The 27,437-nt window shown below is 30.5% G+C and overlaps 1 protein-coding gene across 1 annotated transcript in view; it reads right to left on the bottom strand.

Annotated features, from left to right (window-relative positions):
• PHIP (PHIP subunit of CUL4-Ring ligase complex) overlaps positions 1-27,437 on the bottom strand; it is a 111,052-nt gene that overhangs the window by 46,133 nt on the left and 37,482 nt on the right. The window contains exons 8-18 of the mRNA XM_039853155.1: positions 22,326-22,547; positions 21,947-22,047; positions 20,638-20,708; positions 19,149-19,249; positions 19,015-19,055; positions 18,160-18,258; positions 17,238-17,391; positions 16,678-16,812; positions 5,578-5,706; positions 4,332-4,557; positions 601-738 (exon numbers count right to left, since the gene is read on the bottom strand). Coding sequence (XP_039709089.1) covers positions 601-738; positions 4,332-4,557; positions 5,578-5,706; positions 16,678-16,812; positions 17,238-17,391; positions 18,160-18,258; positions 19,015-19,055; positions 19,149-19,249; positions 20,638-20,708; positions 21,947-22,047; positions 22,326-22,547 — 1,417 coding nt within the window. The remainder of the gene's footprint in view (positions 1-600; positions 739-4,331; positions 4,558-5,577; positions 5,707-16,677; positions 16,813-17,237; positions 17,392-18,159; positions 18,259-19,014; positions 19,056-19,148; positions 19,250-20,637; positions 20,709-21,946; positions 22,048-22,325; positions 22,548-27,437) is intronic.

Genomic DNA, 27,437 nt, shown 5'->3' with positions numbered 1-27,437 from the left:
ACAGAAAAAAAAATCTATACTATCTTCCACATGGAACTTCATATTGTGGCAAATAATAAATTATCAAATCAGGAATTAAACCACAGGCAAAAGTTTATTAAAAACAAATCATGGTTATTATTCAGTTGATTAAATATATTAATGAATCATAACTACTATTAAGCTCCAAAGATGTAAAATAATTACTTTAAAAAAATACCATGTATTTTTAGGGAAACTATGTAAGAAGCAAAAACAGACAAACTCAAGGATATTTATGGTTCATAAATCTGCTTTAACTTTTCTCTTAAAGATGTTTGAGAATGTGCCTTTGAATATATTTCTTAAATTACTGAATAATTTTATTTTTAAAATTATTCTAAGTTCTACATGTTTATCAGGATATTTGGAAGAATATACACTTATTCAAAACTTATCTACAGTTTCAAACCTTATATTAAGAACATTTGTTTAGGGCATTAAATATTCTTCAAAAACATGATCAATTTGGCAGCCTAATATTTCATTTTATGGATGTACCATAATTTATCTCTTCTCTACTGTTGAACACTTAAACTGTTTCAATTTTTTAATACTTCACTTAAAAGAATCACATCTTACCTCTACTTAACCGGCTGGTATTACTGATACCTGCTTCACCAGACCGTCTCTGGTCTTGCTCTTGCTGTAGTCTTTGAATCATGCTGTCCAATGGGCTGATCTCCTGATTTGCTTGCTGACTTAAAACTTGGTTCAGTCCTATGTAGTACCACACAAAATGCTAAGGATACTTTATTCAACTATTCAAACCATTTTACTCACTAACTTAACTTTTGAGTCCAGAATTAAATATAAATTTTGCTTGAGTAAAAGATCTAAAATCATCAGCTGTAAATGATGGGTGTAAATGGAAACACGCCCCCCTCCCCGATCTTAATTTAAAATAATAATACCTAACTTTGACTGTTTATATGATTCACTCATATAATCCTTACAATAACTCAATTAGGTACGTATTATTAACTCCAATTTACAGATGAGAAAACCAAAATAACTAAAGTCACATATCTAATAAGTTGTAAAAGTAGGATTCATCTGAGATCATAGTTTCTTTTAGAAAGGCAAATCTGATTACCCACTTTCTCAAAAAATCTTTACTGCTTCATTTATTCAACAAATTCTTAGTGTCTACTATGTGTTAGGAATTAAGAACTGAGGATCCAGTGGTGAGTAAGAGACACCCAGGTCCCTGAACAATCTAATATCTAATGGGGAAATTGAACAGTAAACCTATATATTAATGCAGATTGTTAAAAATGTTGTTAAAGATTGTAAGAAAAAGAAAATAGGGAAGGAAGAGAGATGAGAACTACCTATGTTAAGTCAGAAAAGTCAAAGAAGCCCTCTTTGAGAAGGCAGCATTTGAGCTAATACTTGAAGAAAAGTAATTAATAATCCATGTGAAGAGCTAGAATAAGAACACTCCAAACACAAGGCTAAGAGTCAGTACAAAGACTCTGAGGTAGAGAGGAACTGGGTATTTTTTAACCCACCCTACTTTTCCAGCATCGACTCTCACCTATACTAGTCACATGGAACCGCCTGACTCTTACTCTCCTAATAGGATAAACCTTTATGCTTTGGAGCTTTTGACCACAAAACTTCCACTTCAAGTACATATGATAAACACTAACTTATCTTTCAGCGCTAACACAAATGGCACAGCCATGATATTTCCTCTGTGAAATCTTTCTAGACTATCCCTGAAAAAAATTAGCTTCTATCCTCTTTCATTTCCTTCAACAATATGTACATGTCTTAATACTCACCCCAACATAGAAAGGAAGCCCACTAGTTGCTCAAAAGCATAAATTATCTTATACATCTTAACATTCTAAATCTAGCACAATGCTAGGCATATAAATATGTGTGATCTTGCTGAATGAATAAAAAGTTTAAATGTCATGAGATATATGAAAGCACTTGCCATGAGTAGAGAAGGGAATAATTACAAGAGGTGTGAGGGTATATAAGAGAAGATTTGATGAGACCAGACTTTTAGAGTGGGCTGAGAAGAGAAGATACAACGTATTCTGCAAAGAAGTAACAGTAAGGAAGGTATAAGAAAAAGGGAAATTTCATGTATTAAGCATATAATGTTATTTCATAAAAGAAAACTAAAATTCAATGGGATAAAATAACTTATCCAAAATCACAAAGCTAGAACACGGTAAAAGTAGATGGAGGTATAAATTAAAATGCCTGTAGATGCTTCTTTCCTGGTATGCTGTTAGCAGAAACTCTCATGTTTGAACACTAATGACTACTCTGATATAGCTCAAGTTTACAATTGAGAAAACACATTTAAAGTGTATTGTTCAGTGTAAATATAACAAAACTGCATTCAAGAGAATTTATAATAGACATTATCTATTTTTACCTAACTTTAAGGGATTTCCCAAACTAAATTTTATTGTAGGTCTAGATTTGCAAATAGAAACATAATTAGGAATAATGAAGTTTTTCAGAAAGTATTTGCCTTTGTTCTATTTTTGTATTAAGTCTTAATTAAAGAAATGATGTTTATCCGGAATTTGGTGACTTAGGACATTTAAAAATTCTGTGACTCACAATGAAGCCAGAATTACTGCTATGGGTTCTCTTGTGACCCTGTACTAATAACCAGTGTCTACTAATTTTCAAGGTCAAGTCTACTTCTTAGTCTAAGGACAGCTTAGAATAGAAGAAAAAACAATGAACTGGGAGTCAGAGCTGGGTTTAAGTCACTGTGATTTCATATCTTTTATAACTTGAACAAGACATAATGTTAAAATGTCACTTCCCCTAAGGTTTTAGTATTGAGATACCATAGCTACAAGGATTAAATGAGATAGTATTTATAAAAGCCCTTTATAAACTGTTAAATGGAGGAAAAAAGTAATAATCACAATAATGAAGTAACAATAATATTTTAATAAATGAGTCTTTTCCTTATTTCCCTGTGCCTAAAATCCCAGCCTAGGTACCTATTTTGAGACCTGGGCAAGATCTGATTCCTGCTGGTTCCCTCTCCAAGAGACTGAAGACATTTAATTTGTCTTATGACCAAGACTTCTCTAATAATTGAGACTTCTCTAACCTGAATGCCTGCCTAGACTTCTTGAATACTACCTGTTCTTAGATTCTTTGAGTTCATGCTGTGTCCATGTATCGAGACATTTTAGTTTCACAGATTCCAGACATTCAGGTCTGCTGGACTGTACTACTCTCTACAAGTGGCAGCAGAGAATATTTCTTTAATGCTTCTCCTCACTCTCCATCCTGAGTGAGCATGTCTAGTTCCAAGAGCAGCCCTTCCTATCCAATATGTCCATCTTCATGGCAATTTCATGCCCAATCCTTTAAGAAAAATAAGAAGTGGGTTCTCTATAATGCAGTGAAACTGGTTTTTCTGTGCTGCTTACAGAATCTAAATTTATTTAAAAGTTACTCTTTATATATCCTGTATGTGTCCTTTAAATCTTCTTGTCCATTATGTTAAGAGTACGGAACTTAGAAAATTTTCTTAAACATTTTTCTAGACTAAAATATAATGGAAAGATTCATAATTGTAAAACTAGTTTAACCTTCTTTATAGAGTCCATTATTTTCACTTAATAAATTAGTGCCATGTTTCTTGTCAAAGGGGGGAAGATGTCTGTTGACCTTGTCTCCATTTCAACTCCCATTCAACTCCATAAATAATTTAACACTCACCCTCCACAATGTCACTAAAATAGCTCTCAACACTTTTCATCCCTATATTACTTATAAACTTTTAAAAGCCAATCGCCTCTTAAAACAATCTTCAATGTGAATAGGTTATCTAGTCTTAGTCTCTCTCTCACAATTAATTATTCCATTTAACATTTATGACAATTTTTAAACATTTATCTGTTTATAACTGTGTTTACTAATCTACTCCATGAAAGTACGGATCATGGTAGTCAGTAATCTAATTCACTATTGACTACCATAGCTTAAGAACAGAGGTGTCAAGAACAGAGGATATTCTCAATATATGTTGCTGAATGAATAAATAGACTCAACTCACACCAAACATAGGGACTTTTCCTATTAGTCCCCAGAGGTTATAAATGGATACACACCAAATTATTGCTTTAAATCTCCGTTGTACCTTAATTATCTTAAAACACTTAAGCATTATTCAAAGAACTTCGCAGAAGTGTAAAAAAATCATTTTACTTCTCATTTGTTCGAAGCAATTAAAAACAAAGTGTTACAAATTAACAATTTTATAAGGCTTCAGTAGGAAAAGAAAAATTGGGTTGTCTATGAAAATGAGCATTTACCTGAGGAAGTTACTCCCATCTGAGGGATGAGTTGCTCCTCCCTGCAATTTTCACGACCAGGAACTAATCTCTGATATCTTGATGGATGAGGATTACCATCAACATCAACCAAAAAAGGGGGAGGCATGAGATGAGGTGCTTGCTGAGTCTGTTCATCTAATACAAAATTGTTGGCATCACGAATAAGGGGCCGATAATCACTATGAAAGAACATCTGATCGGCTATCTGTAAAAAGAAAAGGCCCATAAAAAATTGGAAAAACAAAAATTTATCTTTATAAATTTCTATGGAAGGCAAACATTTTAACATAAATCATATTAAGGAATAATATAAAAGAATATTCTTTTCTTGAATTAATTTTAAGTAAATCTTTATATTTTCGATGTTAAAGTTTATGATCAGAAAATTAGTTACTTTGAATTTTCTATGGGACAAGAATGAGACTATACATATTAAAACTAACATTAAAAATAGGTTATATAATTTCAAATTACATAGTAAAACCAATCTAGGCATAAATCATTCTGTATTATTATTTTCACAGAGCTACCATGTTTCATCTTACTTTTTAAATTACAAAATATGGTAATATTGTTTGTTTTAGCATTTTGCAAAGAGAAATCATTCAATAAATTTATTCTTTGAATTAAACTCTAATGAAAACACTTATCCTTAAGTATACAGTAAGCATGATTTATTAATATAAAAAATTAACATGATTTTCCAAGAGTTAAAGCATTCTAAAATATTCGAAATATAAAATTATTAATATGAACTCATGCCTGACACATCTGTAACTTCAAAATTTTACTGGTTAATTTGGTTAATTTGGAATTTCTTCAACTAAACTATGAACTATTCAATTTTTACAATAATCTTTTATACCACTCTACTGCAAATAAGCAACTTTAAGTCTCTTAGTCACTAATATTAGTCTTTATTATTTAAAAACATTAGCTACATCAGTACGCTATACATTTTTGAGAACCACACAAAAGCCACAGATTTGGACCCCAGATAAATGCATATTATCCATAGAAATAAAATATTTTACATAATTTCAAAGAGACCCTTTATAGATAACATCTCCTATCCCCAGCTTATTTGCTCCAATTCAAGAACTACAATCTCGATCGCTCTAGCAGGCTAAATAAAAAGTTATTCCTTCTGAAATAAAGAGATTAAATACACCTCCTAAACATCCATGGCTTAAAAAAAAAAAAAGATACAGTCATCATACTCTACCTTGTCATATTTGCTACTGGAGCCAAAGCCAAAAATTAAAAGATGTCCATGAGAGTCTGTGCATGCAAAATGCTGACCATCAGGAGAGCATTTGCAGTCAAATACTGCACCATGTCCTTGGCCTTCAATCTGAAATGTATTTAACCAGTAATCAGAAAACTGCCATCAAAATATAAAGAACTGGATACTATTGTTATTAGAATTTTATGATGATATATAAGTACACATCCTAATGAAGTGAAGAAGCATAACAGTAACAAAATCTGTGAATATTCACAAAAAGTGCCAGATTAATAACCTTGAAAAACAAATTGTTCTATTTATCCATATACCAGACACAATTCAAGAAATAAAACAACACCTATCTCCCCCACCCACAGAATTCCGCTTCACATCTTAAACTCAGACTTAAAATGTAACTGCGCCTTGCATTCCATTTTATCTGCATTTAATCAAGCCCTTTCCACAAAGGCTGACAATGTGTAGTAACTGTAGTGCTTTTTCTTTTGTAACTCTTAGAAGTAGTAGCCAGAGAATTACTGCTCACAAGACACCATTGTTTTTTGGTTATAAGTTCCCTTGATGGTCTGACTCATCTTTTAAATGGTGAATTTCAAAGGTTAAAGAAAAGGTTTTTTTTACCTGATAATTGTTTTCTGTTTTCCAGTTCCATTAATCCAGAACGAATGGGTTTCTCCCTGCAACCTGTCAATCAAACAGAGGTGGCCAATCACCACTCTGAATTTTTTGCTCTCAGTGCTTCTTCAGACTATGTTCCAGTTGAAAACTTCTTTAGCAGTATTCTGAAAGAGGTAAAAACTCTACCCTATCTAAAGCACATCTAGGGGCTGAATTTCAGAAAATAATTAAAATAGGGAGTTGACTCCCTGACAAATAACTACTAAGGATGATTTTCAACAAATGTGATTGGATTTCTGGATTAGCAGAATCGGAACACACACATATTATCAGGTAAGAAATACCTCCTCTCTGTTCCGGTATCCACTGATCTAGAACAAATTGAATTTTATTAGTAATATCCCAATATCCCAGGAAATGCTTGGAAAAGAGAGAAGTGGTAATTTTCTTTCTTTAGTGTTAAAAATATGGCATAGGGATGAATGTGCAGTTCACCAAATACAGAAGTAAAATTAAAATTTAGAAGAATAGTTTATTTCTTGAGGAAAGTTTACATTTTGGTCAAAAGAGAAAACATCACATTTAAAAGAAAGGCTCTCCTTACTAAGTTTAGATACCACAAATGGGATTGCCTCAAAAAGAAAACTAGTTTTCCCTTTAGCTTGTTGAAAAGAAGGAATGAGCCCACTGGTGTTTATTAATGCTGTTTTGGATAATGATAATAAAGGAAAAGAATAACATTCCTTAAAATTTAATCATATGAAAGAAAATTGGTGAACTTATCTGATGTCTAATACACTTAAAAAATTTACCATAAAAGCAAGAAAATGAATCCCTAAGAAACAGGATCATTTGTTAGTTGTGAAGAAAGTTGAAGGATAAGATAACAGAGGAAGGGAACTGATTCCAAGTCTATTTTAAAACTATTCAAAAATGAGAAGGAAAAAGAGAACTATTTCTCCAGATCAACATAAGGGCATTGGTAGCTATATAATTTAGTATTTGCCAAAAATTAAAGACTACAAGTAGAAATATCAGAATTCAAGTCCCTATTTTTCTGTTTTCTAGGCAAATAAAAATTTATATGTACTGTTATAAATAACCACATCAACAAAATTTACCTCTAAATAGAATTTTACATAAAAAATTCAATACGAAGAATTGAAATTGCCTTGGCCATGTGTTGTTAGATGTCTTATTTATCTCAGTTCACTTTCACAAAAGATAAGAGAGGGGAAAAAAACTACTTCAAATATATTCTAACATAATAAATGCTTCCAGAACTGTAATATTATTATAAGTCTAAGTAAGTCTAAGTTTATAATTCTAAGGATACAGTGGAACTGAGGAAGAGATTTGAAAGAAGTATGACTCAGCAATGCCAAGGATATTTGACAGACATTCATAAGCATGGTATCTCTTTCATGGGATGTTTAAGCAATCTTGATTTACAATTTTTTTCTTTTTTGGGGAGTGGGTGGAGTAAGTGTGAGGATTAAGCAACCCTATCCCCATGCTATCTGTAGCAACCAGTGTTGCCACATTTACAGTTAGCAAATCTCTAAAAGAATATTTGGGAGACATGGAACTTTAAAGCTCCAAAAAAGCCAAGAAAAAAATGGCAATCCTATTGAAAATAACTATGCTTCCTATAACACATGCCATTGTGAATATGGCAGGATGGTACTAATTTTCTTGGTGCAAGGCATCTATCTGCCTAACTCTAAAGTTACTTTTATATGGAGGAAATTGGTTTATTTCAGTAACATCGGAAAATAGGAAAAGTATATTAAAATGTATTTGGATTAACCTTATTCATTAAAGGCACTGAAAGAATCTGCTTTATTCATGAACCAATTATAAAGGTGCCCATAACCTTATTAATTAAAATGCCAAATTTATCTTTAGTAATGGCTCCTCAGATCAACACCCATAACTACAAAATGTAGACAAGGCTTTTCATTTGTTACAAAGTAGAAAAATGTTTTACTTTCCCTAAATAAGTATACCCTAGCTGTTTTTATGATTTATGCTATTAACTAAACCTACCAAAAAAAGTTAAATTTCTCTATGAAAAGAATTTCATCTTTTTTAACCAGGGTCAAAGTATTTATAAGAATTCGCAAAGAAAAACTTTAATAATGAAGGCACTGTCTGAATATGTATGTGTGACTAGAAAGCAATGAGGCTTATATTCAAAAACCCAAAGAAAAAAAATACCATTTCTATCCATATTAAAGTTATATGGGCCTAACATAAAATTAAATGTACTGCTTAACAAGAGAATAAGTCAACATAAAATTTAATACTGTATAGAACTTATGCTAGTCCTAATGTAGCTATAGTGAATTTAAAAAATGAATGAGAAATTTTCAAAATAAGTGAGTTTCAGATGAACCGTTCCTCTAATAAAATTGAGTATGCTTGCTAAATATTATGAGACGTTAATAAACACATAATAAAACTCCTACACATTAAATCACAATAAGGAAAGTTGAGAAAAACCAGAAGACAGTATTTACTGATTAGTGCAAAAATTTCAATAGGAGTTAAAAGAGAATAGAAAAACATATTTGGTGATTATGATAAAGAAGTTGTTTTGTTTTGTGCAAAAGTTGAAAAGTTAAAATACTGACTCCTTTGTAGGAAAATTCTTATAATGACTAAAGAATTCTGGAAATACTTCCAAGAAATGAGTAGTATAATCTTTTTAGTTTAGAGGTTATACCGAATTTTAAAAAAATCAATACAAAAACTTATGAGTTAAGATCTTTGATGATGTCATATTTAATGAAGAATATTAGTACCTTATTCAAGGCAGAATACTATCCACAACTTCTACTATAATCTTTGTGAAGCAGAAAAGTGAATAATTAAAGGAGACAAAGGAATGAGGCCCAAGATCCAACAGACCTCTCCTCTAGTAATGGGCAAATCGCCTAATCTCTCTGTGAAATGATAAGAGATAATTTAAATGATCACTAGAGTCCTACTCAGTTCTAAAATCCTATTTATCTGATAATCAGGAAGGCTTTTTGGAGGAACTGGACAAAACTGGAAGTGAGGTATGCTAAAAGCACTAAAATGCAGACTAAACTCACAGGGTCTAAATTATATCAATCATGAGGAACTCGCATACAGCTGAATATGAGAAGTATGAAGGAAGTATCTAAGAAGAGGAACACAGTACAAATCAGGAAGGTTAAAAATATATGGACTATCTTAGGCAGAATCATTCTCTTATGGAATTATTCCAAGTCTATGACTGGCATCAATTTTTTTCTCATTCACTTTTTAAAGTATACCATTGATTAGAAGGGAGCATCTTACCTAGAAAATACTCCATAATTTAAAATTATGAATCATTTAAAATACTTAATAATTTTATATGATAGACTCAAATTTCTTCCTTATATATGAAGAACCTTTACAGTTTATCAACTTGGGGGAAAATAAACTGAAGAATGTACACTGGATACTGAAGACAGACACTGTTATATGTATGATTAAAACATGCTTTAGCCATCTTCTGATCATTACAGTAGTTACAGAGTAAACAAAGAATATATCTTAAGGGAAGCTATCCATACTCCAATAGTCCAGGTGCCATCAAATTACTTTAAAAGATCATTACTGAATGAATGTTTCCTTTAATACTGAAAATCCTCTATGGTAATATCATTACATATAAAGATAGCTATTTAAAATAAGTGGTGCCAAGGTAAATAAATTTATATAAAAAGGAAACTGCTGTAACTGGCTTGATAAAACTTATAGATATATAAAAGTGATTTTGAAGAATCACCTTTCCTTTTCTTCAAAAATAAATAACTCAATTTCATATTTAACAGCATTTGTTTACCACATTCTGATTTCTTGAGGGCAGCAATAGTATTAATCAAGTTCTCCTTGAAATCTATTCTCCTCCTTTGGCCTCTCTGACATAGAACCTTATACTCTCTCTAGAGTTAGAGATCTCTTCTCCAATATGGCTATTTCTAAAAGGTTAGTCTTAGACCCTCTATACTGCTTTTCCTTATCTCCATGAGGAGGTAAATACATTCTATATGGAAAATTTCAACATCTCTTTCTCTAAATTTACTCCTCACCTCTCTAAGTATTCTATCTCCAAGTGCTGGCTAGCCACTTCCACATAGATAGTCCGACATCATGTCACAATAAATGTATAAAAATGAACTAAAAAAATCAGTTTTTCTTCACATCCTTCATATTTCTATTATCATTGTTATCAAAATCACCTAGGCTCAATATCTCAACACATTTATTAAATATTTTGTGACTCTCCACCCTAATCCTTCTGTCAGCCACAAAACATCAAGTACTATATATATATATATATTTCTTTTTTTCTTTCACAAATTTCCTACTACCTACTCCTAAAATTTTTAATTACGATTTCACTAATGAAAGTAGTTCTCACTCCACCTAACCAATTTCATACCTGAAATACTACTATTGGCATTCAACTTATTTTTCTCGTTTCTAAAATATAAATTTAGCAAAATCCCCACTATGTTAACTATTCTTTATGCTCATAATTTCCAGCCATCAATAATGCACCTCAACTTAACACCTTTAATTTTATCATCCCTTTTTCAAATTCTAGTCCAGACAAATTTTCTAAATTATTCTATGAACATGTCTTAACATTTTTTACTTGGTTACTTATAATATTCCTCTTATTCATAAAATTAATTATTTTTCTTACTGATTCAATTCTTATTTATCTTTCAAGGCATGGTTTCAATTTTTCCTCAACAAAACCTCTGACCACCTGAAGTGCTCTCTACCATCTTTAGATAGAGCAATTATATTTTCTCATATGCATGCTACCATTTGAAACTACTTATCAATACTTAAAAAAAATTTTTTTTCCAAGTACATCTCCCCAATTTAACTGGAAGCTGGCTAAAAACAAGTACCATGACTTACTCTTCTTTGTGGTTCCCCTGTGTTCATGAACAAAATAAGCACTCTAACATTTGCTAATTGAAATGTCTTCACCTACGTGTTTACATAATGCATTTAACATAATTTCTCTTATAATTATCAAATCTCAAATACCTTTGTGATAACTCACAAAGCATGTCAATGAATTACTCCATAGAAGTAATTCACTAAATAAAGTGTGACAAGCTAGGGACAAACACATTCATGGCAGCAAATTTTAAGTTATGTCTTTGATACCAAGATATAGATGAGAAAGAGACGGATAAAATTTAAAAACCCCAGAAAGCTGAAAAAAATTAGCAATAACTAAAGGTTATAAACAGAAAATTGAAAGTAATAATTCCTTACCCAGAAAGGTTGAAACAAAGACTAGAAGCATCAAAGAATCCTTTTAACACAGAGTGTTGATATGACATCTTGTTAGATGATGATAGGGGATGGATGGATGGGTGGGTGGGTGGAAGGAAGGAAAGAGAGAGGGAGAGAAAGAAGGAAAGATAGAGAAGGAGAGATCGATATTTTGAAATCCTTATTTACAAGAAAACACGATATTAGATATACCTTTTCTTTCTCCCTTTCCTAAATACACGTGGCTACAATAGTCCAAAACTAAAATAGAGGTCACACTGAGAACATGTTAATGTCAGAAGTATGCACGTGCAAAAATTCTGAGTGGTGGTGGATTGGCAGCCTCTGCTTGTTTGAAACGTTGCAAGGAGAAATTTATTTTTCTGGATTAGTGGACACTGGAACATTTTTTAAAATCTCAAGTAAAAAGAAAGGTTAACAATTACAAAAATAAGAAAAAAATTATTAAATAAAATTGTTATTTGGAATTTACCAATGAAACAACAAAAATAAAGCAAAAATCAATTTCAGTAAAATTGCTTTCTAGCAAGAGACATTCTACACTCTTTGGTTAAAATGAGAACCAGACAAGAGGCACCAGAAAAGAGCTTTGAATAACAGAAATAGAAAGACATGGGGAGAGACATTCATAGACACAACTAGAACAAGATATAGAGAAAAGAAAAGAGAGCTGGAAAGGTAAAGTAAAAGTGCCAAACACATGAGGAAAGTTACTAATGTGGAATCTATAAATCCCACCTTTTATTTACTAATAATCAAATAGCCTAGTACTAAGAAATTTGAAAGTCTCTTTTCATATCTTTTCAAATAAATTTAATATTCATTTAAATTTACAGTTAAAACTTAGTTATACTGTGATAATTTAATAGAAAAAAACTAAAAAACTTTGTATATTTATACAACCATAATATTTATGGTTATTTTAACTTCTAAACTTGCCTACCTCTTTCAGAGAACAGAAGTAGTATAAAAACCCTCAACCTCAGTTCGGAGAGTTCGTACCTATTTTCAAGTTATTTCTGGGAATAATTTATCTGCCTCTTAGCATTTAACTGCAGTTGAGAGCATTTAAACTAGAGTTTAGAACATTTCTTGTCAAAACAAAGCTATACTGATATTTATCTATTGCTACTGCCAAAAACAAAAATGTGGGCTTGCTAAACTATATCCAAAGTTTAGAATATTCTTAATATATACTATCTGCCTTCAATAAAATATCCAAATATACTCCACTTTTACCTGAACACTCAAGTTATATAAGGACTGTTCGGCCAAAATATGAATAATTTACATAATTTTTTGATAACCATAAATAAGTAAAACTTAAGGCCTAGATTTTTTTTTTTTTTTAAAGAATAAAGTTGTTTTATGTCCATCGCTTTCAACAACAATTTTCTTTAGCATCTTTCTTTGGTTAATAAAAAAAAAAAAAAGGAGGGTTCAAAGTTTCTACCTTATATATTATGCTTTTCCAACACATTCTTTTAAAATTTTAAGATTTTATTTTAGTTAAAGATAAGGGAGAGAGGGAGTGCAAGGAATATACTGTCTATTCCATTTCATACCCTATATTACGCCATCTCACTTGTCATATACTCCTTATAAGTAACAGAAACAAACAGAACATCCATTCCCCAACTGCTTTTATCATTCATATACTCTATGAAGAAGAAAACTAACAGTAAAAATAATGAAAATGACTCCATCACTTTTTTTTAGAGAATACCACTAGCAAGTTGAGAATCTATTTATAAGATTTGGAAATTTTTAAAGATAAATTAGGAAATTATGTAAGCATATAGGGAATTAAATATCTTTCTCTCAAATCTCAATCTCAAGCCTTTTATTTTTTACTTACAAATTTAGATGATCCTAAAATAAAGTAGATGATTTTTAGAAGTGTTGTCATGGCTTGATACAGGGGAAAAAAAAAAGGAATCAGGATATTTATATGAATGATGACTATCAGTGCAATATTAAAATGTTAATGTCTCATATTTTAATTTTATAAAATGTATTCATAAATTTATTAAAATATAATTACTATATATCAAACAGGCATTTAGAAATTCAATCTTTCACCTTTGAAAGGCTTTTTGATGATTTAGAATTTCTGACTGTTTCTAAAAGTTCAAAAAATTTTAATTTCTGTAATAGGTAAGTGCAATAAAATGCTGATTAATACAAAATAATTATTATATGATTTCATTACCTTTTGCAAAAGGTATTATAAATTTCAAATGGAAAATTCAATTATCATAAAAGAGGGACTAATATTAAAGCAGTATTCTCAAAATATACTTGACAAAACCTTTATTTTTAAAAATTTGTATATAAAATTTTTGTTCTTTTAAAGGCATAATTTACATTCCTTATTTTCCGGCCATAGGTTTAATAGTGAATTTACTTATTCATGTAACGAGCTTCAATTTTAAAACTCAGACAGAAATCTTAATAATACTTCATCTAAACGTTCACCATTTCTAGTCTAAAAATGGAATATTCCACTAGAATTAATCCTTAAATCCTCCATGGCACTATAAATAGTCTCTCTACATAGCGCTCAAAAAATATTATGATTACTAGTACGATTTAATGTCAGAGATTGAATTTGCACTCGGTCAAATTTTATGGTATTTTAGTAACTTAAAAGCTTACTTATTAGTTACAGAGACTCAAATAGTTATAACTACAACTAAAATTCAACATTCATGATAGCAGAGAGTGAACACAAGCTTTTCCTCCTCCAACTGTTTTCATTTTCTTAATAGCAATGCTAGATGCTTTATCTTCCATCTGCCCATAGATAAAACAAACAATGAAAAGTAGAAAACAGTGAAAAGCAAAAACTAGGGCACTTAGTTAACTTACAAATTAAGAGACAGATAGAATGCCAAACTAAATTACAAGATCCCAAAAGATGTACTCAGAGTTAATACCATTATGAAAACATTTCACCCTGGACAAATGACTAATTGGGTAAGTTGGAAGCTGGCTGTTCAATAACCAACCACAACTATAGTTAGCATTAATAACACATTAGCAACACACAAAAAATATAGTTTTAAATCTCAAGTACCCGTATAAAGCTGTGTGACCTAAGTAAACCTGAGGAAATCATTTCATCTCTGTATGGTTTCTCCATTCATAAAACCAGTAATAAAATCTACCCTGATTATATTACAAAGTTTTCCCGAGACCTAAATGAAGTAATATGCAGAAGTATTTTGGAAGTCATTAAAAATCATGCAAAAAATTAAACAGTGTAGCTTGATTTTAATGAGAAAGAGTAAGTGACTTTTTAAATGCAGAATACATTTTTAATCTTTTTTACTTTACGTTCTATTTTTCTCGCAATTTGAAGATTCTGTGGATACTATTCATTTCTACTTATTATACAGATTTGTTTCTTCTGCCATTTATTTTTCTATCTCTTATTCAAAAAGAGCAGAAAAAATAATCCTTATCTAAAACTCATTAAATAATAGAAAATGTTTAAGGCAGTAATATAACTAACCCCTTAGCTAATTTCAAAGAGCATACAATATAATATGGCTGACTTCTACTCCTGGTTGTACACTAATCTATAATAGTCTAAGTATAAATCACTTCAATCTCAAGGTGCTGTAATTTTCATATCTACTAATAAGGTAGAGTATTAGTGTTATTGACTTACCTGATGAGAAAAAATGCACCTTTATAACTTGGGGTGAAAGCAGTATTCAAGTATGAGAGAAAACTTTCCCCATAAACAGTCTACTAATACACCAATGCCCTTTGAAAATATAAAATTACTAAAGTCACTAATGTATGTATAGGCTACAAATTGTCTTCTTTTGAAACTATAAAGATAAACTGAAAAATGACTAGTTTTCTTATTCAACAGAGATGGCGCAAAAAAGCAGCAAACCAGAAACACAAGGATAGAAAACAAGAAAAAAATGCTTTAGCAGCATACTTAAAAATTTGCTTTTAAAAAATCTCCTATATACATATAATCACTAAGGAAATCCATCCATCACTAACAGCTATACTCCAAATAATTAAATCTTTTTAGAAAAATAACAATTTAACAAATCTTATTTCCTACCTTATTGTATACTAAGGCATATTGATAGACAGTTAAATTCCTTCACTAGTAAGAATTCCTTTTATTTTTACTAACTCTTCCCTCAAATTGTTTCTATTAATTACTTCTTACTATATAGAAGAAACTACTATTATTAAGTATAGAATCACTTTCATAAAATTTTTTCATAAACCATATTTCACAAGATTGCTTTGTGAAAAATATTTTTGCAAAAAAATTCTGATCAGACACTATTAATTGTTCTATTATTACCAGACATTTCTATCACTGATTTTTGAAAAATCTAAACATCCTAAACTAGTATACACATGCTTTTTTCCCTTTGTTGAAAAATATCACTGATATACAGACAAAGAAGTAATTTAACAGTAGTATTAGAGGAGCACCTTACACTTCATATGGTGGTTAGAGAGGAGTGGAAACACTGCAAAGTAAGGTGGATGTGATAATAAACCACTGCAATTCAAATATTCAGCAAAATACACTAAAATACTATATAAGAAGCAAAATATGGAGGAAAAAAGGCTTAATTCCAAATAAATATCTAACATAACTTGATAAACATACTCTAACTTGATAAAAGGCAAGAATGCCTGATTTTTTGGCTTTAATTTTAAAATGCATATTATTTTAATTAAATTGTTGTACTACAGGATAACTAATGAAGTACAACACATTTATTATACAATAATAAATATATTATTTACAATATATTTATTATAATTCCTTCTTATAGTTTTCCAAACTTGTCTTATTTATATTGTATCTTATTTGTGAGTTTCTCATCAAAGTTTTGCTGTTAAACTATTTTAAAAACTAGCTTAGTTATCACAATATTCATGTATTTATTATGTACATTTAATTTTCTTTTAAATTTAGCATCTAAATAAAAAGGTGGAATAAGTAATTTTTTGAAACTTAGTCAAAATAATGTCTGAACCAATTCTTAAATGGATTTCCTTTGTGATATGCAGAGTACCTGAGTCAAGGAGTCCCCAAATCTTAACAGTTATGAAGAGACTAATAATTACCATATTGAAATAAGATCGAATTTTTACTCCTCTTGCCAGATCCCATACTATCACGTTTCCATCGTGACCAGCAGAAAAGAGAACTCTTGGATCGAATGGGTGTGGCTCAAGAACAAATACCTCATCTTCATGACCCTGAAATATTTTTGAAGTAACAAAGAATTATAAATATCAAAAAAAATATAGAAAATTCAATTAAATGTCAATATGAAAACATTACTAGAATTTGAGTTTTAAGTCATTAAAGTGGCAAAAATCTTCATATTTATCAATGTATAATAATGACACTGAGCCAATATCACTGTCCAGGGCTCTGCTATCATTTAGTGAAAACTGAGAATACTACTGATGCAGCCCTACATACTAAGAAACAGCAAGTATTTATATTAAATCAAACCTGTTTAACTGCTTTTTAAAATATTTCCAATCTCCTGAAAAGACCTGTTACTCATCTAGCAAGTAGAGTTTTTAGCTAACATAAAAGACTTTATTCCTCAATGAAAATAATACATTCTACAATGTTTCAATTATACCAAATAAAAACTGATCTTTTTTCTCACCATCAGGACGTGAATTAGTTGACCGGTATAAGAATTCCAAACTTTCAGGGTCATATTATTAACTGCAGTTATAACTGTATTGTCATGCCGATCCCATGCTACCATTGTCACTTTCATTTTTGTAATTTTATCTTCTATTCCTTGAAGGTTTTGGCTAAAAGTGATGGAAGCAGTATTTGTTTAAACTGACATTATTTATAAATGCTAGTTTGACAAAAACCTAAATGTATTTTCTTATAATTTATATTTATTAACATAACTATCACTTAACAATAATTAAAAATAGTTTGAATAAATATAGAATGATGGCAAAATATCACTGCACTGAGTCAGCAAATCCAGGATTCCAGCACTGCTAAGCCTTTAGTGATAGAATAATTTTGAGTAAATATCACTGCTTTAACTCTGGACCCATGAACGGTAATGCCGCACACTCTCCATCTTTTACTGCTGCTGTAATACCCTAAAACTGCTTTGCTCTCCCATCCAAGACTACTATACACAAATACCAACAGAAAAAAAGTGATATTAAGACCAAATTAATGGTTAAGAGTTATAACAATTTCTTTTGGCTGGAGAAAACCACTGGATATACCACATCACCCTTTTGTGATGGAACATCATAACATGTTCTGCTTTAAAAAAAGGAGTGAAATCTACAACTATTCTTACAGTACTATCATCCCCTTAACAAAACTGAATTGAAAAAGTCATTAATGCAGCAGGTCTTCTCGAGTATTTCAGAAAATCATTTCATAAAAATTAAAGCCTTTCAACAATAGCACCTCTATTTACTACAATCATTTTAACATCGATTATCATATATACTTTTATAGGCTGAGTCAGTCACAGCAACCTGTAATATAGCATACTTGAAACGATCTATCTATATTTATATATTATTTCAAAGTTGATCTCTTACCCTGCTGGACGAGTAGCCATATCCAACAAAATGCTCTTCCATTCTCTTCGTTTAAACTGCCAAATACGCGCTGTGCCATCACGACTCCCACTTACAAACCTGTATTAAAAGGAGCCCATCCCCCAAAGAAAAATCACACGTTTTATCAAAATGTAGCTATACTTTTCAATATTCTAAAAAAGATAGCACTCATCTTTACTTTCACAGCATTCTAATACATTAAAGATTATTCTATCAGATATTCTCCGCAAATCTAAGAACTTCTGATACTTAATAGGTTTTAAAATTTTTACATACACATATTCTAATATGCATGGCTAAGTCTCAAAATAACATTCAAAAGTGATCCAAGGCTACTATTTACTACTTTAGAAACAGAATCGATATTTTCCAAAAAGTACTGATTTTCCACTCAGTATTAATGAACATGACTTGTTTTACACAAGGTACTTAGAAATATTTTTCTTTCATTTTAAAACAACATGCAAAAATTTATACAATGTCATCTAAGTTTATCATCAACAAACACTTGTGCCTCAAATATTACATTGTGATACATTTCTAATCTTTATTAAAAGCTTCCACAGAATTTGATATATACAGGAAATATACAGGGTGGGTAAAAGTCCCTATTATTAAAAGTGGCCAAATAAATTAACATTATTACAAATAAAACATAAACATGTTCACATGCATGTGAAGGCTATATTTACTTTTCAGTATAACTGGTCGAGATCTTTATTTTAGGTGGTTAATTTGCATACAATTCTAATTAAAATCTGACTATAAAAACTGTCTTTATTTCATAATTTTAAAATTGGAATTAAATTTGACAAATAAAAATAATTATTTTACCTGTTACTAGTGTTGGAAAACTGGATACTGTCAACTTTGTCCTATATGTAAACAGACAAAGAAAGAGGATCCTGAATATAAACTGTTAGGCTCATTTAAATTGTACTAATTTAATTCTTTTCACTCATACTTACAGTATGAAACTCCAATTCCGAAATTTTCTCTGGCTGACCTGATCCAAAAAAATAAACCCTAATAATATGATCTGTGCTTCCTGTGGCCAGAAACATTCCACCTGAAAAATAACAGCAAATATTTATGAGTAAAACGCAATTGCAAAATCTCTGAAAATGAGATAATGCAATGCAAGCAAGATTACCACAATATATAATGAATGATTAATACTTTACTCTAAAATTATTCCTAATTATCCTAAGTATGGACTACATTTAACCTGAATCTAATTAAGAAGTTTGTTAACATGGCTTTGACTATGATGAATTTTTCAATATTTACAGAAGTAAAGCTTTCCACTACAAATGATTTCACCGATTTTATAATCTTATCATATTAAAATTAATAGTTATCTTTACTAGAAAACATGCCTTTTAACTCCTGAAGTCCTTCTCTTGTCCCATTTCCCATCTTTTAAAATTCTATCAAACTTTTAGGGCCCAACACCTTCACAGTAAGTTGTCTTTACAAGTGCTGCAATCAAATGAGCTTGCTCTCCTCTGAACTCTCATTAAGACCTTTGTCTTGTAGCACATATATTCTACCTTCCATTACAGTTATTTGTATATTCAATTTACTCTCTCCTTGGAATCACCACTCTTCTATAGTTGAAAACAGTGCTATATAAAATTGCATTCAGAGTACTCTGAACAAATGTATAGTGATGACTTTTGTGTTATTGACAAGGAAGTAACAGTGGAAATCCAGAAGTTAGAAATTAAACATGTTTAAATATTAATATGGCAAAAATAGATTCATGTCATCAGTTTGCAATCACTTATCTTAGGTACTACTGCTATCCACAATTATGAAATGAAAAGATAAAGTAAAACTGGAAATAAATGTGGAACCGGTATCAGGAACATTAAATATTAAATCTATTCATGTTTCATTTCATTTTCTCGTCAATTCAATTCAAATCTCCAGAACATAATTTGTTTAAAAAGACTCTAATATCCAATCAAAATGCTGCTGCATAAACTCAAAACTTAATTGGAAATGTCAGCACTGTTATACCGCTCCTTTTTAAAGAACAAATAAGAACAATATGGAGCAAAGTAGTTAATAAAGTTGTACAAATATCAATCAAATTTATTTAGCTATGAGACACCTCCAAAATCCACAAAAATATAAAGCAAATTCAAAATATCTTTCTTCCAACAAGGTAACTACTTGAAGATTTATTCTTCAACGGAATAAATTTTGAAACTATTTACTCTCTTCTACCACAGCATATGATCTTCTTAAAGAAAAATATTAGTCATGTGAGTATATAAATTAAACTCTAGCAAAGTTCGAATATTTCTAAATTAATTTCCATCTTTTGGCATATGTATGAGTATATGACTTATATTACAACAGTAAATATTTTCGAAAATTTTATGTGTTCCATTAGAAGCTTTCTAATGTACAACTTTAAGTGGAAAATTAGGGAGAATTAAATCTTACCAGCACTAAAAGAAGAACAGATCATTTGAACTCCAGGCCTAGGGCGCTCTGTAAATTTTGCAGGTCTCGGACTACAATACAAAAAAATAAACAAATTAAAAATATCCCAAAGTGACTAACAACACCAGAAATCAGCTGTTTTAAAAAACAATCACCGAAGGACAGTATTAAATAAGCAACAGATGGCTCCCTTCCTAAAAACAAGTTCAAAATCATTATGTGTCACGATCAGCAGATCCTGTGGAAACTCTAGATTTTGTAGAAGCTCCTGATTACACAACAATCCACCCATAAAACAAGCCCAAAGCCACTGCTACGCCAGACTGTAGTTATTAGTTGCAATCACTCTAATGAAATTTAACAGGTTCTCAGTTTTTGATAAAGTAGAATAGACTGCACATATAAATAAGGAAATAGATCATTCGTAAACATGAACACACTAGCAAAACAGGTGATGCCTCTGTGGTATATGTATACCACCAATAACCTAACTTTTTCAGTATTAGACATTATTAATTAAATATCTCTCTTTATCTTCTACTGTGATAAAATGTCTTGTAAGACTCCAAAAAATAAGAATCTTACTCTTAACCTAGTGAAAATCTTAAGACTGTTTGACTCATATCAACTATAATGTTCATTCAAAATAGCGATCTATAGAAAATAGATAAAATATTTACATTAATTGTATAATTGTATTAGATTATATGTCTTATGTTAATACTACTGGCATTAAATATCCAATGTTATAATCGACCATATTAAAGAAAAAAATTAGAGATTTTTACATGATACCAGCTTCAATACATATGCAATGCACTGGGGATGCTCCAATGCAGTGATCACATTTAAAGCCCTACTTAATATACTTTTTGACCTAGTTTTTGTCAGATTGGGGGAAATTTACAAAAATAATTAAAACCTTCAACTTTAACCAGAGTGCACTGTACAACTTTCACAATCCATAGTAATCGAATATAGAGTGGTTTCAGTCCAATGATCATTTAGAGGAAAAAATGAGTGGTAATAAAACAGGTACATTTTGAAGGAAAGAGCAAGGGCTAGAAAAAGAGGAAAGAAACAAACATGTTAACATGAGAAAACTTTCTTTGAAGCATGAAAAGAAAAAGGGAAGCATAGAAATGAAAGAGGTCAATGTCAATGAAGAGTCAAAATGAATGTTATTTACTTAAGAAGAAAAACTAAATTTATTCCTATTGTTAACTTTATAAATTTTGCAATTTCAACCATTAAATTAAACACATTTATGTTTTCAATGTCACATCCATGAAATAAAAGAGCAACTCACTTTATTTTAAGGGTTCCGGCATCCCACAGCCAAAAACAAATAGTGCCATCTGCCCCAGTAGAAGATAGATATCTCTTTGAGCCACTGCACAATGGAGAGAACTGAAAAACAATCAAAGAAAAAAAATCTTTACAAGAGTGACATAGTCCAAATAATAAACCCATTTTCACCATACAAATAGCATCAATAACAGAATTAGAAAATGCCCAGAGTTGATAGTCATGACTACCAAGTTAATTAAAGTCCGTGTATTTATAAAGAAAACAGAAATACTCCTTTCGTTTTAGTTGGCTTTCTACAATAGATTATAAAAGTGATTTCTTAAAATTTACTTCAGATTATAATCAAAAAGGATTTTTAGAGGGATTAAAACAACTACCTGTAGTGATGTTATAGAGGCACTGTGGCCCTGAAGAACAGCCAAAGGCGCACATGTTCGAAGACACCAGACTCGGATCATTTTATCACAACTTCCAGCTGCTATCATGGTATTCTCATAATTTACAGCCATGTCTGATATTTCAGCAGCATGTCCTCTTAAAGTAGCTAATAATCTCCCATCATCTGTTGCCCAGATTTTCACAAGACAGTCATCAGAACCCTTAAATCAGAATGAATATTAATAGAATTAACTTTCTAAATTTTAATTCAAAATATTAACACATATAAAGAAATCATGTTGTGTCCACTTCCCAAAAATTGTATTTTTAAGTAGTGAAACATGTTAAATACTTGTGTTAGGAATCTTCTTCTACATAAGGCTCTTTATTTTATTAAACTATTCACTTATAAAAAATATTCATGTGCCCAAATCTAACAGGTGAAGGAAGATTTCAGCAACAACTAATATTTACCTGTATCTCCTACCCACCATCTACAGTAACCTCTAACTGAAATCTTGAAAATATAAACTTCTGAAGTAGCAAAACAAAATTATAATTGCAAAACAACTGAAATATACAATGCTGAAAATGAAAGAAAGCTCATTTGGGACTTTTTCTCCTAGGAAGCTAAAAACATAAAAAGAATGAGTTTCCCATCACTGATCTTCAGCTAAATACATATAAAATCACTTGAAGCCAATTATCAGGAAAAAATTTATCTGTATGAAGGCAATAAAAATACATAAACTTTACTTTGCGACAGCAGCATAAGCTCAGCAAAAAACTGTTATGAATATCTGTATTTACAAATAAACATTTCGATTTCACGCAGCCAGAGATTAGAACTTCTAGGCTTTATTTTTATTCTTTGTTCTCTAATTTTCCTTATTTATCTTATAGCTTTAAGTTTATAATCTTAAACTTATAAATCTCTCTTTAGTCCCTCTATTTTTCATTATTAAAAAGTTTTAAATATAAAAAAAAGTACAGATTATCATTAACTTCATATATCCATTCCCCAAATTCAAAAGTTATCAACGGGTTTCAAAGGTTGCATATATTAAAATTCTTTACAATCGTCCAATCTAATTTTTTAAAAAAGCACCATTATATTTGAGATTAGAAAGTATTTAGAGGATCTATAAAAGCGAATGATACAGACAAGTTATCTGCTTCAATCTGATAATACATAAGACATATAAATGATCACACAGTATTAACAGAACATGTTAAATGCTGTACCCAAAACAGACTCTGCCAACACAACCTAGAATATTTTCAGTTAACTATAAACCAGTTCTTCTGATTGAGCTTTGAAGCAAATTAAATAGGTTACCAACCACTAAAGTCTAGTTAGTAATAAAACTTAACTTTGGTAAATTATCCACACTAAAATCTGGTATTACCATCACATTCACTTAATCTTAGGCTCTTCACCTATGAAATAAGGTTAAATTGGATGATCTCTAAAGTTTCCTCCACTTTTAAAATTTGGTGATTCATGCATTCATGTATCCATTTGCCTTGCAATTAAAATATGTGCCAAACACTGGAGATACAAGAATGAGATGCAAAGATACAGTATTCCTATCCTTATTAAGCAAAGCAGAAATGCATAAGTGCAATAACATGTCCTAAGTGCTATAAAGATGAGATCCAAGCCAAGGAGCAGCCTGTTTTTCCAGAGAGATGGAGAGAAATCCAGAAGCGGTAATACTTAAGAGTGTTACACATGAAGAGGTAATGTAGTATAGAAACTTAAGAGCACAGACTTTAGGGTCAAATGTGTGGGTTCATGACCTGTCATTACCACTTTCTAAATGCTTGACAGTGAGCAAGTTTCCTATGCCTCAGTTTTCTTATTTGTACCTACCTCATAGGGTTGTTGCAAAAACTAAATGAGTAAATGAAAGAAGAGTGCCTGGTACATATTAAAAGCCATATGTGGACTATCTACCATAGTTTTATTGGTGGTAGTATTCTTATTCTTATTCTTATTTTAATAATATTCTTATCAGTTTTAAAGAACAAATATTCCGTATGGCAACTAAAGAGAAAAGTATGATCAAAGGCATAAAAATGTGAATATGAATACTTCAGGAAACTGCAGGTAGTCTGTAAGCTAACTTAGAGTATGAGGTAAAGGCATGAGGATGAAGTCAGGAAAAAACTGTTAAGGACCTTTTATGATATACTAAGAAATGGGGATCACTTAAGGTTATCAATAAATAGGTAAATATCAGGATCAGATTTATGTTTTCCAAAGATCATCCTGGCATCAATGTGAATTAGGCTAGAAAGTAGAAGATCAGTTGAAAGTTGTTAAAATCATACAGGCAGGAGAGAACGGGTGATAAAACTGAGATTATTATAAAAAAGAACAATCAGAAGAGATGGATACAACAGTTGTTTGGAACATTAAATGGATGATGATTATATTACTTCTATCTGTGGGAAATAAAGGAGCTGTGTTAGACTATGACTTCCAGAAAGCTGGTACTACATGGGAAGTACCCTAAGTATTTGCTGAATAAAATAAAATAAAAAAAAAAAAAAGCTTTAAATCATTCATTCAACTCTCAATTTCTCTAAATTCCACAAATTAGGTCAATTTATTCATTTAATTTATCTTCTAAAAATTAAAGCAATATTTGGCTCTGACCTACATTTACAATAAAAATAAAATTTTAATTATGCCAATACAGGTAGAATACATGAAAAAAGTAAAATTATGAGATCTCATTATGCTTCATAGTACTGATATAACTCATTTTGTTCTTATATATCTAAATAAGACTTTGCTTTACATTCTACTATAGAAGATGCTTCACATATTTTTCATATTAATAGGGGAAAAAAAATCCAGGTTTTTGACCAAAATATCGACTTTACTGAAACAGTGGCAAACCTGTGATCTAAAATAAACCTCCAGCAACTTTTTACCAATTAAAACCTAAAGTTTTAATTTACCAATTAAAACCAAAAAGTCCCCCTATATTCCTATTGCGTTCATTAGTTAGTAATCTCATCAATTTAATATTACTTAACAATTTTGTTCTATTTAGATAAGTGATTTAAAAAAAAAAAACAAAAAAACACTATGAACATTTTCTCCGAGTGTCTATTATCCCAATCAACCTTTCTTTTCTTCCAATAAACTGCAGAAGAGAAATCTTTGATTGCCCTTTCAGAGAAATCTCTCTTCACTATCCTCTTCCAGGACCCTATAGTATGCTGTCTCCATCCTCACCTCTGCTCCCTAGAAGAATTCAAACAGTACTCTGAAAGTACCCTTAAGCAATTTCTATTTCATGTAGCATTTACTGTGATCACTTATTTTTATGGGAATGTGAAACTAAAGATGATCTGATAAATTCAACTAAGTTATTTTTAAATTACTATCAGAAATATATACACATAAATAATTGACTGAAAAGGACTGCAGAATAAAAATTTACCGGGAAAACATTTTTAAAAGCACTATACATGTGTTTAAATTAAATGTAAAAGGATACATAAAAAATTCATAAAATTCTTTTTAAATTCTTTACAAACTATAAAGGAAAATTTCTGAATTGAGACTTTCTTTCCAAAAGCCTACCTCAAATGTTAGTAAAGTCAATAATAAATCAGAGTAGGACATTAGAGTCTTTCGATCACAATGTTAAAAAAGAGCTATGGACATTAAAATAAAAGCAATGCTATGTTATGTGAATAATGAAAGGGATGAGATCAACAACATAATAAGCATCTAGGTTGTCCTTGGCTAGAAAGAACACATAGCCTTCTCAGATGTAGGAAGGTGAGAGAGGCATAGTAGAGATAGTAATTTTAAAGTAAACAGGAAAGAAATTAGATGATTCTAACCTTAGTAAGTAAAACAAATATCTAAGGATTATTTCCTAAAAGGCAGAAAGGAGAAAACAAAAGAAGGAACCAAAAAGAAAAATAGTTTAGAAATACAGTGGAATAATAGCAATAAGAAAAAAGAAAAGGAGTCTGTGAGCAACAATGAAAGTCCTGCTAAAATTAACATGATTTTAGAAAAACTTCAGCTGACAAAATTTTTCAACAAAGCTCTAATGCCTAAAGGAAAACAAATTAGTCATTTCTGTTGAATAACATCTAGATATTGCTGCTAGGACTGGAGTGGGATTGGCAAGGTGAGAAAAGCTGGGAGTACAAACTATAAGTGGAAATAAGAAAAAATTAAACTGAAAAGGTTTTATCTGAGGAAGACTATAATAGTTTTAAATTCCTGTTAAGATTTGAATTGAAAAAAAAGAAAAGAAGTTTGAATTTAACCTGGTAGCTACTGAAGAATTTTAAGCAGACAAGACATGGCCAACTATACTATTTTAGCCACATTAAGCTTTAAGAAATCCATGAGTTAGCTAAGTGCAAAACTGAATACGCTTCTTTGGAATTCATTTTTAAATCAAATTAAAATATTAAGCTAGTTCTTAATATCAAGCAAACACAAGACAACAGTTGATCACTAGTTTCATTTTTCAATAATGTAAAAACTCTCATAATTACTGTGAAATAATGTTCATTAATATGTTATCAAACCTAGCACAAACTAAAGAAAATTATAACAAAAATATGTAGCTTTAGCTTTAATCCTTAAACAAAACATGACAAATTTACGATGCTTTTTTTCTTTTTTTTTAATTCAAGACATCTTGTCAATGCAAAGACAAAGCCAAGGAAGTTGAAACAAGTACATTATCTCTAGCCTGAAAAAACAACAGTCTAGAAATTATTTGTGAAAAGGCCTGGTACAAAAGAGCAGGACTTAAATAAACCTTAGATTTGCCTAAGCATAAGATAAGAATTTACTTTGGAATACCTATAAATTTGTTTATTTCACCACCACACCTAAAGAAGCCATATACATAATGATAAAACCCTGAGCCTTTAAGAAAAGCAACATGCTCTTTAGCTTAGGACAGAGAAAGAAAACTTACTCCAGAATCTTTTTTTTTTTAATTTTTAAGTAGACTATGGAGACAGTGGCACCAATGACCATCCCTTCCAGCATACAACTGGATCTAATACTGTAATTCCCTTTTTTATTAAAAAAAAAAAAAAAAAAAGCTTCTATT

The sequence above is a fragment of the Pteropus medius genome, unplaced genomic scaffold (genome assembly GCF_902729225.1).
Source record: "Pteropus medius unplaced genomic scaffold, Ma_sr-lr_union100, whole genome shotgun sequence".
Taxonomy (NCBI): Eukaryota; Metazoa; Chordata; class Mammalia; order Chiroptera; family Pteropodidae; genus Pteropus; species Pteropus medius.
Note: the sequence above shows the minus strand (reverse complement) of the source record. Positions and strands in the feature narration are given on the sequence as shown.